The 12238-nt window shown below is 41.5% G+C and overlaps 1 protein-coding gene across 1 annotated transcript; it reads right to left on the reverse strand.

Moving 5' to 3' along the window:
• Positions 1 to 5470: 5470 nt before the first annotated feature.
• On the reverse strand, positions 5471 to 7944 carry gngt2a (guanine nucleotide binding protein (G protein), gamma transducing activity polypeptide 2a). The gene is made up of 3 exons (XM_029757710.1): positions 7840 to 7944; positions 6202 to 6291; positions 5471 to 6056 (listed from the first exon to the last, which is right to left on the reverse strand). Exons 2-3 carry the CDS (start codon positions 6283 to 6285, stop codon positions 5928 to 5930), a joined length of 213 nt encoding a protein of 70 aa, XP_029613570.1. The 5' UTR covers positions 6286 to 6291; positions 7840 to 7944; the 3' UTR covers positions 5471 to 5927.
• Between the last annotated feature and the right edge of the window lie 4294 nt (positions 7945 to 12238).

Genomic DNA, 12238 nt, shown 5'->3' on the forward strand with positions numbered 1-12238 from the left:
ACTCATAAACAGATCTGTCATTCCATTGCTGGCGTTAACACAGAACGCATAACACAGAAGACACCCATTTGTTTCCATCAATATTTTTGCCAAGATGAATCTAAGGCTGCAGGCAAGCGTGCGCTTGACTCATTTTGTTTTTCTCCTTGACAACTTGAAGCTCTTCAGTTACAATAGTTAACAGGTTGTAACCATATGATATCATCAGGGAAGAGGAGGAGAGCTGAATTTGCTGTGTGAACAGTAGGGTGTTGTCAAATGCCAATGTGTCCATAAGTGTTGAGAATATAAATGTTGATACATGACCACGGTATATATCGTTTATCTATTTAGGCAGGGGAGTCCCATTGAGACCAAGGTCTCTTTTCCAAGGGAGCCCTGCGTGACAACACCAAACACGTACACAATCAAGGCAGTAGCATAAGAAACAAAAAGAACACACAAAAAAAGCACAATCATACAAAAATACACATACACATTTCAAACCCTAAACAGCTGGAAGCTGCTGTTCCATTTCTAATCCCTGTGTGTGTCAGGTTCTACAGTGCATACCCATAGGGTTTGACCTGGAGCCTGTGCTGTGGCAGGAAATGTATGAAGGGGGATTGAAGAGTATCCAACTGTGAGACCACTCCGTGACACCATATGGGCCTGAGCTAAAGCAAAGATTAGCACTTTTTTTTCTGGGAGCCCTCAGCAGATTCATGCTTTAGATCCTGCTCCAAGTCCACTTTACACTTAATGTAGGATCAATTGATGCTTAGTGCCCGCTAAACACTTCACCTAATTGTTCCCTTGTAACTTCCTTATTGGGAGGAACTGGTGTCAGCAACTCTAAACAATTCATTTTCTGTGATGTAGGCCACTTGGTGTGGCTATCAAAGTTATGATACAAGCTGCAACAAGGGTCTGTTGTTTCTTGTTCACGTGCATTCAATTGCACTTCCATTGTGTCCTCTACCGAGGTCTCAGAAGATACCGTCTCAGCATTTGTTTCGCATTATTATCCTGTATGTCCCAAATGGCACCCTATTTCCTATATAGCTTGTGACCAGAGACCTCGAAAGTAGTGCAGTATAAAGGGAGTAGGGTGCCGTTTGGGATGCAAGCCCTGTCTACCAGCCCAGCTTTGGAAACACTAAACAGGGGGGGATGTCTCTGCAAGCTATGAGACTGTTTGACCTGCTTGACCTGTAGAGGGAGCTCCAGGCCTGTTAGTCACCACCATCACTGCCCAGACGACCAACACACACACACACACACACACAGCAACATACAATTACCCTGTCCTCACTTAGCCCTGGCTGGCTATACATAGTATAAAGACATTATCCCATTATCACGCTCACAGACAGACTGCTGTGATTCAGAGAAGCTTTCTCCTCTGAGGGAAAGGTTGGATGTTGAAAGAGTGAAAATGTTACAGTAATATCACTAGTGTGTTTTTGACAAATGTTTATTAATGTAGCAGTGCTGTGAATGAAGGTTCAAGGAGGTTGTCTCTCCCAGTCACAGGTCTGCCACATACACAGATCTGCAGTTCCCATACAGTAGGATAGAAAGTGTTTCCAGAGCAGCCACAAGCCAACGGACACACATGCCCACACGCTCGCTCGCCCATATGCCTGCTCACATACACCCATGCACCAATCACTTACGCACGCACGCATGCACGTCACACACACACACAACATACACAATTTCAAAATCTCTGGGATAAAATAATAAAACCATCAAAAACTGATGTGGTTCATATGAAAGGCTTTCAGAAATAATTACAAACATTTTAAAAAAGACAGCTTTAAATCATGTTAGATTATGTCCCTAATATTCAGGAGTGGTTTGCAAATTAAGCCATTTTGGAGAAGCCATTTTCCTTCATTTGAGAGAGTTTAGTTAAAGGGTACAACAATAGATATCTAGCATTGGGGTGAGTTTCCATTTTAAGCAATCTGGAACCATACAGCACCAATACAGTCTGTCATGGCTGGAAGCTTACCATTGAAAATGTGGTCAACAGTACCACCTAGTGTTGGTCCCATGTAACGACAAGTGGAGCCAGACGTTCCGTTCACGTGGGTGTTCTTGAAAAAACAGGTCGCTAGGTGGCGTGTCTCCCACTTTACAAACAACTGCATATGTTCCTTAGTCATCCTATTTCAATGGGAGCTTCAGACACAAACAAACGTGTCGTTAGGCTGACCTCAATAGAAAATGATGTTCCTACAGCAATGAGCGCTGATGAATTGTACATTTAGGTCACTTAGCAGATACTCTTATCCACAGTGATTTACAGTCAGCGCATGCAGCCAAGGTAGGTTGAACAACTGCATATCATGGTTAATATTCAAATGAATACAGGGACAAAGGGATGATTCAACACACTTTTTCTCAAGAACGTTTGCATGTGGGAAGGGTAGTACCGTATTTACTGTGAGAGTGAGGGGGAGGGGGTTGATCCTGTCCGTGATTAGATTAGGGGCTGATTGGGAATCAAGGAATGAATTAATCAGATCAGATTAAGTGTTCCAGTACGACCAGTAGAGCAGATGCCTTCCAGTCTCTCGATATTAACGTGGAACACTCTCGTTAAATCCCGGAGACTATGTTCAAAGATATGTACGGGCAAGAAAGCATGATAGAAAGGGAGCGCGAGAGAGAGACACCCACTACTGACCTGCCCGCACGGCTGCATTCCATAGCTTATCTCGTATCTATGCAATGCGGTTCCATGTATACTGCATGATCTCCTTGTGTCTATAGATACTGAGTATACAGATATTTAGAACACCTGCTCTTTCCATGACATAGACTGACCAGGCGAATCCAGGTCAAAGCTATGATCCCTCATTGATGGCACTTGTTAAATCCACACCAATCAGTGTAGACGAAGGGGAGGAGACAGGTTAAAGAAGGATTTTTAAGCCTCGAGACAATTGAAACATGGGTTGTGTATGTGTGCCATTCAGAGACTGAATGGTCAAGACAAAATATTTAAGTGCCTTTGAATGGGGTATGGTAGTAGGTACCAGGCGCACCTGTTTGTGTCAAGAACTGGAACACTGCTGGCTTTTTCGTGTTCAACAGTTTCCCGTGTGTATCAAGAATGGTCCACCCCCCAAAGGACACCCAGCCAACTTGCCACAACAGTGGGACACATTGGAGTCAACATGGGCCAGCATCCCTGTGGAACGCTTTCGACACCTTGTAAAGTCCATGCCCTGACGAATCGAGGTAATTCAGAGGGCAAAATGGGGGTGCAACTCAATATTAGGAAGGTGTTCCTAATGTTTGATGCACCTTCAGAAAGTATTCACACCCCTTGACTTTATCCACATTTTGTTGTGTTACAGCCTAAATATAAAATTGATTAAATTTAGATTTTTCGTCACTGGCCTACACACAATACCCTATAATGTCAACATGGAATTCTGTTTTTTCGAAAATTTTACAAGTTCGTTGAAAAGCAGAAATATCTTGAGTCAATAAGCATTCAACCAGTGGAGGCTCCTCACAGGAGGAAGGGGGGGACCATCCTCCTCAGTCACTATTTTTATGAAAATTCAAACATTAAAAATGTTTTCCTTTTTAGATAAAATTACACTAAATATATTCATATGTCACCAAATAATTTGTTAAAATACACTGTTTGCAATGAAGGTCTACAGTAACTTCAACAGCACTGTCTGGGCTAGCACCATGGTGTAGTCGGAGGACAGCTAGCTTCCGTCCTCCTCTGGCTACATTGACTTCAATACAAAACCCAGGAGGCTGGTAGGCCTCACCCCCTTCCATAGACATACATGGTAATTATGACCACTTCCGGAGGACGTCCTGCAACCAATCCAAGCTTTTGCTGTATGACCTGACATGTTGTCCATCCAATCATAGATGTAGGATCAGAGAATTAACCTAGTGTGTTGTATTGGGATTGTGCCACAGAGCATTATGGGGGGGGGTTCTATGGGTTCTTCATTCTCTGGGATACACGGAAAAGGTGCAAATTAAAAGCGAGGGTCGACCTCTGCCTGAGATCAGTTTCATAAAGTAGGATGAAAAAGTGAGCGCATTCAATACCAACTGGTATCAAATGTATAGCTGGTTAACAGGGAGCCTATCGTCAAGCCGCCTGTAATTGCACGATACGATGCTTTACATGCTGAACATCTTTTCTGGGATGTCGAACAAAAAAAAACGTTTTTATACACCAAAAAAAAATCTGAGAACAGTAATATTTTACACACATATGAAGGTACCCAAAAGCAATAATATCTGATGAAAAAACACAAATGTGATAAATTGTTTTGGCAATAAACCTTTCATATCTTCCACTTTTTTGTTTACTTATCAAAGCAAAATGCTTTTTATATTATCACATTATTATTACTGTTTTTATTTATTTAAATTTGTATTCATATAAAAATATTTCCCTGGCATGGTTTAGGTCCTCTCATCCTCTTAGAGGGCAAGTTAAACATCAATTAACACCATTCTGTGCGATCACCTTCAGCCTATGGTGAATCATTTCTATCCTGATGGGAGTGGCCTCTTCCAGGATGACAATGCCCCCATCCACAGGGCACCAGTGGTCACTGAATGGTTTGATGAGCATGAAAATTATGTAAACCATATGCCATGGCCGTCTCAGTCAGCAGATCTCAACACAATTGAACGCTTATGGGAGATTCTGGAGCGGCACCTGAGACAGTGTTTTCCACCACCATCAACAAAACACCAAATTACGGAATTTATTGTGGAAGAGTGGTGTCGCATCCCTCCGATAGAAGGAGAGTGGCCCAACACCCTATTAATTACACTTTAGGTTGGTGTTTATTTTATTTTTACCTGTATATATATCCTTTCTCTAATCACCATGACTATTATTCCTTTTTTTACTGTTATTGTTGTCATTATCTCACTTTGATTTAGCAACAGTAGTTTTGCCATTCATGCAGAGAGAGAGAGCGAGAGAATGAGAGAGAGAGAGCGAGAGAGACCACTTATTTGGATAGTCCCAAGTAGATGGTTTGTAGTTAACTTTCAACAACATTTCAACTAACTATCTACTAACCGTAAACCTTATCCTAAACCTAAAGGTAACTGTTACCCTAACCTCAACCCTTACCCTTATTCTAACCCTAACCTCAGCAAGCTGTTGGATATCAAGAGATAGTTTGTTGATAGTTTGCCCATCTGTATTGGACTATCCAAATAAAGTCTGACTTAAAAAGAAAGGTGAGTTTGAATTCTTACAATTCAACGTTCTAGTTCAATGGGACTTTATCCGTTCACAGTGACATATATCATACATCAACCCACCTTCTGATTAATTGATTTCTAAAACATACATTACAACTTGATTGAATCAAGGGATACGTGCAGCATGAGACGATCCATGTTCATATGAGGTGCAAAACAAGAGAGAAGTCACAGAGAGAAGTCACAGAGAGAACCAAGAGACGTCAAAGAAACTGCTGTACTGGATACACTTTATTTACAAGCAAAACAAAACCAGGTCAGTAGTGGGTGCACTTGGAACATTCCGGAGCATGTTTGGAAGCTCTAGAATCTCCAGAGATAACTGACAGGTGAGGAGGGTAGGGTCATAGATCGTCAAAGAGAAAGGAAGGACACCATCGTAACCAAGTGATCCCTCCAATCCCCTGATCCGTCCCCGGATAAATCTCCTCCTCCTCAGCTCCAAGTGACCTGAGGTGACCTTTGTGTAGCCCAGTCAGTGTGCAATGTTGTGTTGTCCAAAACTGGCTAACCTAGTGGAAGTCTCTCTTGTTGTAGTCACATGGGAACACATTGCTAACTTAATGCAGCTATGTACCACTCTTTACAGTGCTGAAAAGCCTGAAACTGACAAATAAATCTGATGTTTTTCCCTGTGTCCCACCTGGGGCTGTTTGTCCCCAGGCGAGCTAGGTGATTATGCAGCCTCCCTTCTCAGGCTTGTAGGGGTTCTTATCATCTGGTACTCCTGTTATCAGGAGGTCGGTACCAGACGCAGCCTCACACCAATCCATTATGTCCTTGGATGTCTTGGACACCTAAGAGAAACAGAGAGGGGTCAATAGAAGTTTGGATTCTTTCAATGCAACATTCTAATTCAGTTCAATGGGACTGTGTCAGTTTGCAGGGAGGCCTTTGTAATACTACAGAGCTTCTCTATATGGACCCTTTGATGGTACTTACAGGCTCCCTGGGTGTTGAGACCTCTTTCTTCAGCTGTTCCAGCTCCATCTTAAGGATGTCAATGTCTGACATATCCCGAGCCATCTTTCCCTGAGAAGGAAGGGAGGGGGAGGACCCATGAGAGAGGGCACCAAAGTAAACAACAAACATTCGCCATGCTATAACAAGTACCTCTTATCTTGTTGCTTGTCAATATTGATCACAATTCATCTAAATACACGTGAGGGTCTTTGGGATTTGTGAATGAATTCACTAATTGAACACGTTGGCATAGTTGTTTGAAATTCTTATATCTGTCTTTAACAAAGCACTTTAATGGATAAGCCCATGAACCCATGTCTTAATCTTCACCTTTCAAATCCATTTAATTCCTCTTTCTTAGGAATCTCATGCTGGGATGACCGGTCCAAGGCACCCTGGCCTGTTTTCTATTGCATGTGTGGTAAAATAAACCTATGATGTCACAACAAGCTAAAGAAGGTTGCAGAACAGGATTATCCAATAAGAACACACCCTATACATTGTATAACTTTGTATGGCTAGTTGCCAGGAATTCTACTCTAATAATATCTTGTTTTTAAGTAGAGTTGATCTCTTTGGGCGTGCACTGACACAGTAAAAGATATCTTAGGTCAGGAATGGGCAATTTTGATGGGGTAGGGGCCACAAAAAATGTGAACTGATGGTTCGCAGTGGCTCGCTGGTCTCGACAGCAGAGAGACATTTTTTAAGTTGTAGAGTTAATTTCCTGCAATTCAAAACATTTTGCCATGGGGAGGTGAGAATACACCGACAGTTCCAAAATATATACAGTATATATTATATTTTTGGGGGAGGGAAATTCATCCACTGGCCTACAAAAGGGGAGCCTTAGATATCTGACTGTATGAGCAAACCAATTAACTTTTGACATATCTGTTTCCATGTCCTTGTACTCAGTTGTAGTCCTTGTTGACTCTTCCCTATCCTAAAAGAATCTATCAGAGAACTGAACTTTTGAAATACATGAAGGCTATGTGGTTGGTGTTTTTTGTTGGGTCCTACTTCAATCCTACCCTCTACCAACACACTGTGCCAACATAATCAGGCAACCAACCAAACCCAAAACGAGCAATTACATGTCACATGATCAATTAGAGCAGGTAAGGGAGCCACTGTGACAGTGGGTGGTGCAGACAACAGCTTTAATACATTGTGACTTCTAGCCACGCTGAGCAAACACAAACTGCATTCATCCATTCATTTCTGTCCCAAACAAGGCCATTGATATGGAATATAAAAGAAGAGTACAGACAGAAATTCAGTCAAAAAAAAAACTCAGATATAACTCAATCTAAAAAAAGAGACCTCCGAGTTATGTCTAACAACAGTGAAAACAACTCGAAGCGGGTCAATTATACAAATAATTGATCGTATTAGAAATGTGTTACTACATAAAATGTAGTAGTATGGCTTGTTGACTCCGGTCAATTAAAAAAATCCATCCCTCAATAAAAAATCGAAAATTGTTCTAAATGCACACTATTTAATTCAATGAATTGCTCAGATGAGCTAGAATCTCCCTGAACACTGGTCCAGGCTAATGGCCAAGACTGTAGTTAGTCGCTACATACACCCTCTCCTCGGGCCGACACTCACCTATTGGTTGTGGGGACAGTCGATGCAGGGAAATTGTAGTCTCTCGCCCTCTATGGGACCGCTGCGATTGGGTTGTCTCCCTCCTGAATCCAACTGGCTTACCCTGTCCCTCACCTCTCCTCTTTAGGGCGTTCTCCAGATGGCACGATGACAGATTGGGAGGAGACTATTGCACAACTCTCCCCCCCCCGTTCCTAATCAGATTAGTCTATAATAATTAGCTGCACCAAATGTCAACCTCAAATCACATATGACCTTTGAGTGTCACAGGAGGACCGAGAGAGAGAGTATCAGCTTCAGTCAAATGCCCACAATGCCAATCCTGACCTTTATCATGGGGTTTCAAAGTTTAAACTGGCCCCAGGTCTGTGCTTGTTATGAGAAACATCCGCTCTCACCTGGGTCACTCTCAGAGGTCAAAAACGGGAGAAAAAATGTTTGAAATGGAACACGAATATGAGCATTCTGATTGACCAGGAAATCATTTTAAAACAGCCTGGCCCACTTTACAGACCTTCATTCACACACTGTCTCAGCGCCAAACTCAGGCCCCCAATTCAGTCAACTGATTTGGAAAGGAAAACTGCACTGCACTGGGTTCACTCAGAATGTTAACTCTGTATTGTAAGGACAGGTGAGGATTGTGATGGATTTAAATGGGGGGGGGGGGGGGGGGGGGGGGGGTTAGAGTTAAGATACATTTAGAGAAGGGATGATAATAACAACATGTACAGTATAAGACCTATACAGTATGACATAGGCATGCTGTTTAAATTCTTCGGGATCGGTGTCCCTTCCATGGGACGGTTGAGCTAACGTAGGCTAATGCGATTAGCATGAGGTTGTAAGTAACAAGGACATTTCCCAGAACATAGACATATCTGATATTGGCAGAAAGCTTAAATTCTTGTTAATCTAACTGTACTGTCCAATTTACAGTAGCTATTACAGTGAAAGAATACCATTCTATTGTTCGAGGAGAGTGCACAATTTTGAACATGAAAAGTTATTAATAAACAAATTATGCACATTTGGGCAGTCTTGATACAAAATGTTGAACAGAAATGCAATGGTTCATTGGATCAGTCTAAAACTGTGCGCATACACTGCTGCCATCTAGTGGCCAAAATCTAAATTGCACCTGGGCTAGAATAATACATTATGGCGGCAGGTGGTCTAGTGGTTAGAGCGTCGGACTAGTAACTGAAAGGTTGCAAGATCGAATCCCCGAGCTGACGGGGTAAAAAAATCTGTCATTCTACCCCTGAACAAGGCAGTTAACCCACTGTTCCTAGGCTGTCATTGAAAATAAGAATTTGTTCTTAACTGACTTGCCTAGTTTTTTAAAGGTAAAATAACATTTGAAAAAATTATACATTATGGCCTTTCTCTTGCATTTCAAAGATGACGGTGCAAAAAAAATACAAAAGAACGGTTGTTTTTTTCTTTGTATTATCTTTGACCAGATCAGATTATCTTTGACCAGATCTATTGTGTTATATTCTCCAGATGGTGGTGCGGTTTGCAGAACGTGGTCTGCACAACACATCACCGGGGGCAAAATACCTGCCCTCAATGACACCTACAGCACCCGATGTCACAGGAAGACCAAAAAGATCATCAAGGACAACAACCACCCGAGCCACTACCTGTTCACACCGTTATCATCCAGAAGGCGAGGTCAGTACAGGTGCATAAAAGCTGGGACCGAGAGATTGAGAAACAGCTTCTATCTCAAGGCCATCAGACTGCTAATTAGCAATCACTAACTCAGAGAGGCTGCTGCCCACATTGAGACCCAATCACTGGACACTTTAACGAATGGATCACTAGTCACTTTAAACAATGCCACTCTAAATAATGACACTTTAATAATGTCTTCATATCTTACATTACTCAAATCACATGTATATTCTGTATTGAGACCCAATCACTGGACACTTTAATAAATGGATCACTAGTCACTTTAAACAACTGCACTTTAAATAATGCCACTATTTGTTAGATATTACTGCACTGTTGGAACTAGAAGCACAAACATTTCGCTACACTCGCATTAACATCTGCTAACCATGTGTATGTGACCATTAAAACTTGATTTGATTTGATTCCTTCCACATTTCCACAAACTTCAAAGTGTTTCCTTTCAAATGGTACCAAGAATGTGCATATCCTTGCTACAGGACCTGAGCTACAGGCAGTTAGATTTGGGTATGTCATTTTAGGTGAAATATTTTTAAAAAAGGGGCGGATCCTTAAGAGGATTGTCAGGCATGTAATGAGTTGGTTTTGGCAAGACCCATTCAAACCTTTCAGGATCCTTCTGGACTTCACTTGCACGAACAATTCCAATCCCTCATCCGTGTTTTGCCACTTAACAGTGACCTTCCTGCTTCTGTTGTCTGCTTCTGTCCCATCTGAACCTGAGACCTGGCACATTTGGTATCTGGCCCCATGTCACCTCTTATTAAAGGAGCAATCTTGGACAGATACAGATGTAGGGTCTTAATTTGATCAGTCTTTTGCTGTTGAGAATTTTTCTGCACAGCCGGAAACGCAAACTTATAGTGTATTCAATGTTTAAAAAGGCTTCTAAAGTTTGTATTTTTCACTTTAAAATGTCAGACTTGATTTGCCCTAATGAAAAGTGTATCAACCCCTCTTATGTTCCTGCTGTAGCAAACTGGCTCAAATTAAGATCCTCCATCTGTAGGGCTGGAGAAATGAAACACTGTCAAACGTATAGACGGTCAGTTCTTGCATCCATAGCATATCTATGAGATCAAAATTATAGTTTTAACCATGTTTTGAAGCGTTACACTGATGGTTTACAATTACATTATTTACAGATAATTTTGTTCAACAATCTAATATTGTTGAGGCATTTATTATTGATATTCTTCAAAAATCAATGGCTATATATCATCAATCCAAAATTATGTATCAATCCCAGATTGTCCCTTTAAAGGCCACATCCTGAATGGTCAACCCCTTTAGCCCAAAGACAAATTGCTTCCTGAGTCAAATCCTCCCAATCCCATTTCAGAGTATTGTCTGTCTTAATCCATTAGATTAATGACTGAACCCTGCAACTTATTTTTGTATGTGTGGGAGGGAGGGGGTAATCTAAAATAGAATATTGTGTGACCACTGTGTTACAATGCACATTGCAGCTGACATACACACACAAAAAAAGACACTGGACACACACATACACAAACAATTTAATTTTCATGAAGTTTCAGGAGTTTTTGGGAGTATATTTGGGGGGAGTAAAAATATTTTTCCTAAACCTAACCCTTACCGTACTATTCCCAAACTGAGGTGCAATGCCGTCGGTGGTACGGCAAATAAAAATGTGATTCACATTTTCAAACAGTTTAACTGCCAAAGTGAAATAACAACACAATGTCAAATACAGGTAGCCTATTCAAATAATTAACATCCAATCACATTAACCATTACTCTCTGATGGGAATTCCACTAATGGTCCGGATGTAGCCATACGTAGCTGCTGCTCATTCAGTTTGCTCGAAAATTGATAAATGGTTAAAAAAAGAAAGACCCTCGTCCATAGAGACACATACCAGCTCTACTGGTAGTACTATAATAAGAAGGGGCTAGAAGCGTCTTATATGGTGAGCTACCGAGTGGCTCAGACAGGCAAGCCCTATACTATTGTGGAGGACTTAATTCTTCCTGCTGCCGCGGATATGGCTGGGACAATGCTGTGGGAAAAGACCAAAAAACAATACAGACAATGTCTTCATCAAACAACACTGTTTCAAAGCGCATTAGTGACATGGTAGGAGATGTTTTGAAACAATTACTGCTTCGCAAGCAGTTGCTCCAGATGCCACTTGGGTACACTGCAGCATCCACAGAGAGGCTTTTGCTGCCAAGGGAATACCTGACAGCTTGAAATACGTTTTGGACACTACAGTGAAAATGGTTAACTTTGCATTATGCAATGATATGGTCAGTGACCATTTACAACATACAGAATTGCGCTGGTCATCAAGGGGCAAAGTATTGAACCGTTTTTTTTTTATTGAGAGACGAGCTTAAAGTTTTCTTTACTGACCATAATTTTCACTTGTCTGACCGCTTGCATGATGACGAGTTTTTCACATGACTGGCCTGTCTGGGTGATGTTTCTTCTCACCTGAATGATCTGAATCTAGGATTACAGGGACTCTCTGCAACTATATTCAATGTGCGGGACAAAATTGAGGCTATGATTAAGAAGTTGGAGCTCTTCTCTGTCTGCATTAACAAGGACAACACACGTCTTTCCATCATTGTGTGCAAATTAACTCAAGCTTACGGACAATGTCAAATGTGATATAGCGAAGCACCTGAGTGAGCTGGGTGCGCAATTACGCAGGTACTTTCCCGA

The sequence above is a fragment of the Salmo trutta genome, chromosome 1, assembly GCF_901001165.1.
Source record: "Salmo trutta chromosome 1, fSalTru1.1, whole genome shotgun sequence".
Taxonomy (NCBI): domain Eukaryota; kingdom Metazoa; phylum Chordata; class Actinopteri; order Salmoniformes; family Salmonidae; genus Salmo; species Salmo trutta.

Coding starts and splice junctions, on each gene's coding strand:
- gngt2a (XM_029757710.1), bottom strand. CDS start 6,285: ATGGCTCGGGATATGTCAGACATTGACATCCTTAAGATGGAGCTGGAA. Junction 6,057..6,201: donor TCTCAACACCCAGGGAGCCT/GTAAGTACCATC, acceptor TGTTTCTCTTAG/GTGTCCAAGACATCCAAGGA.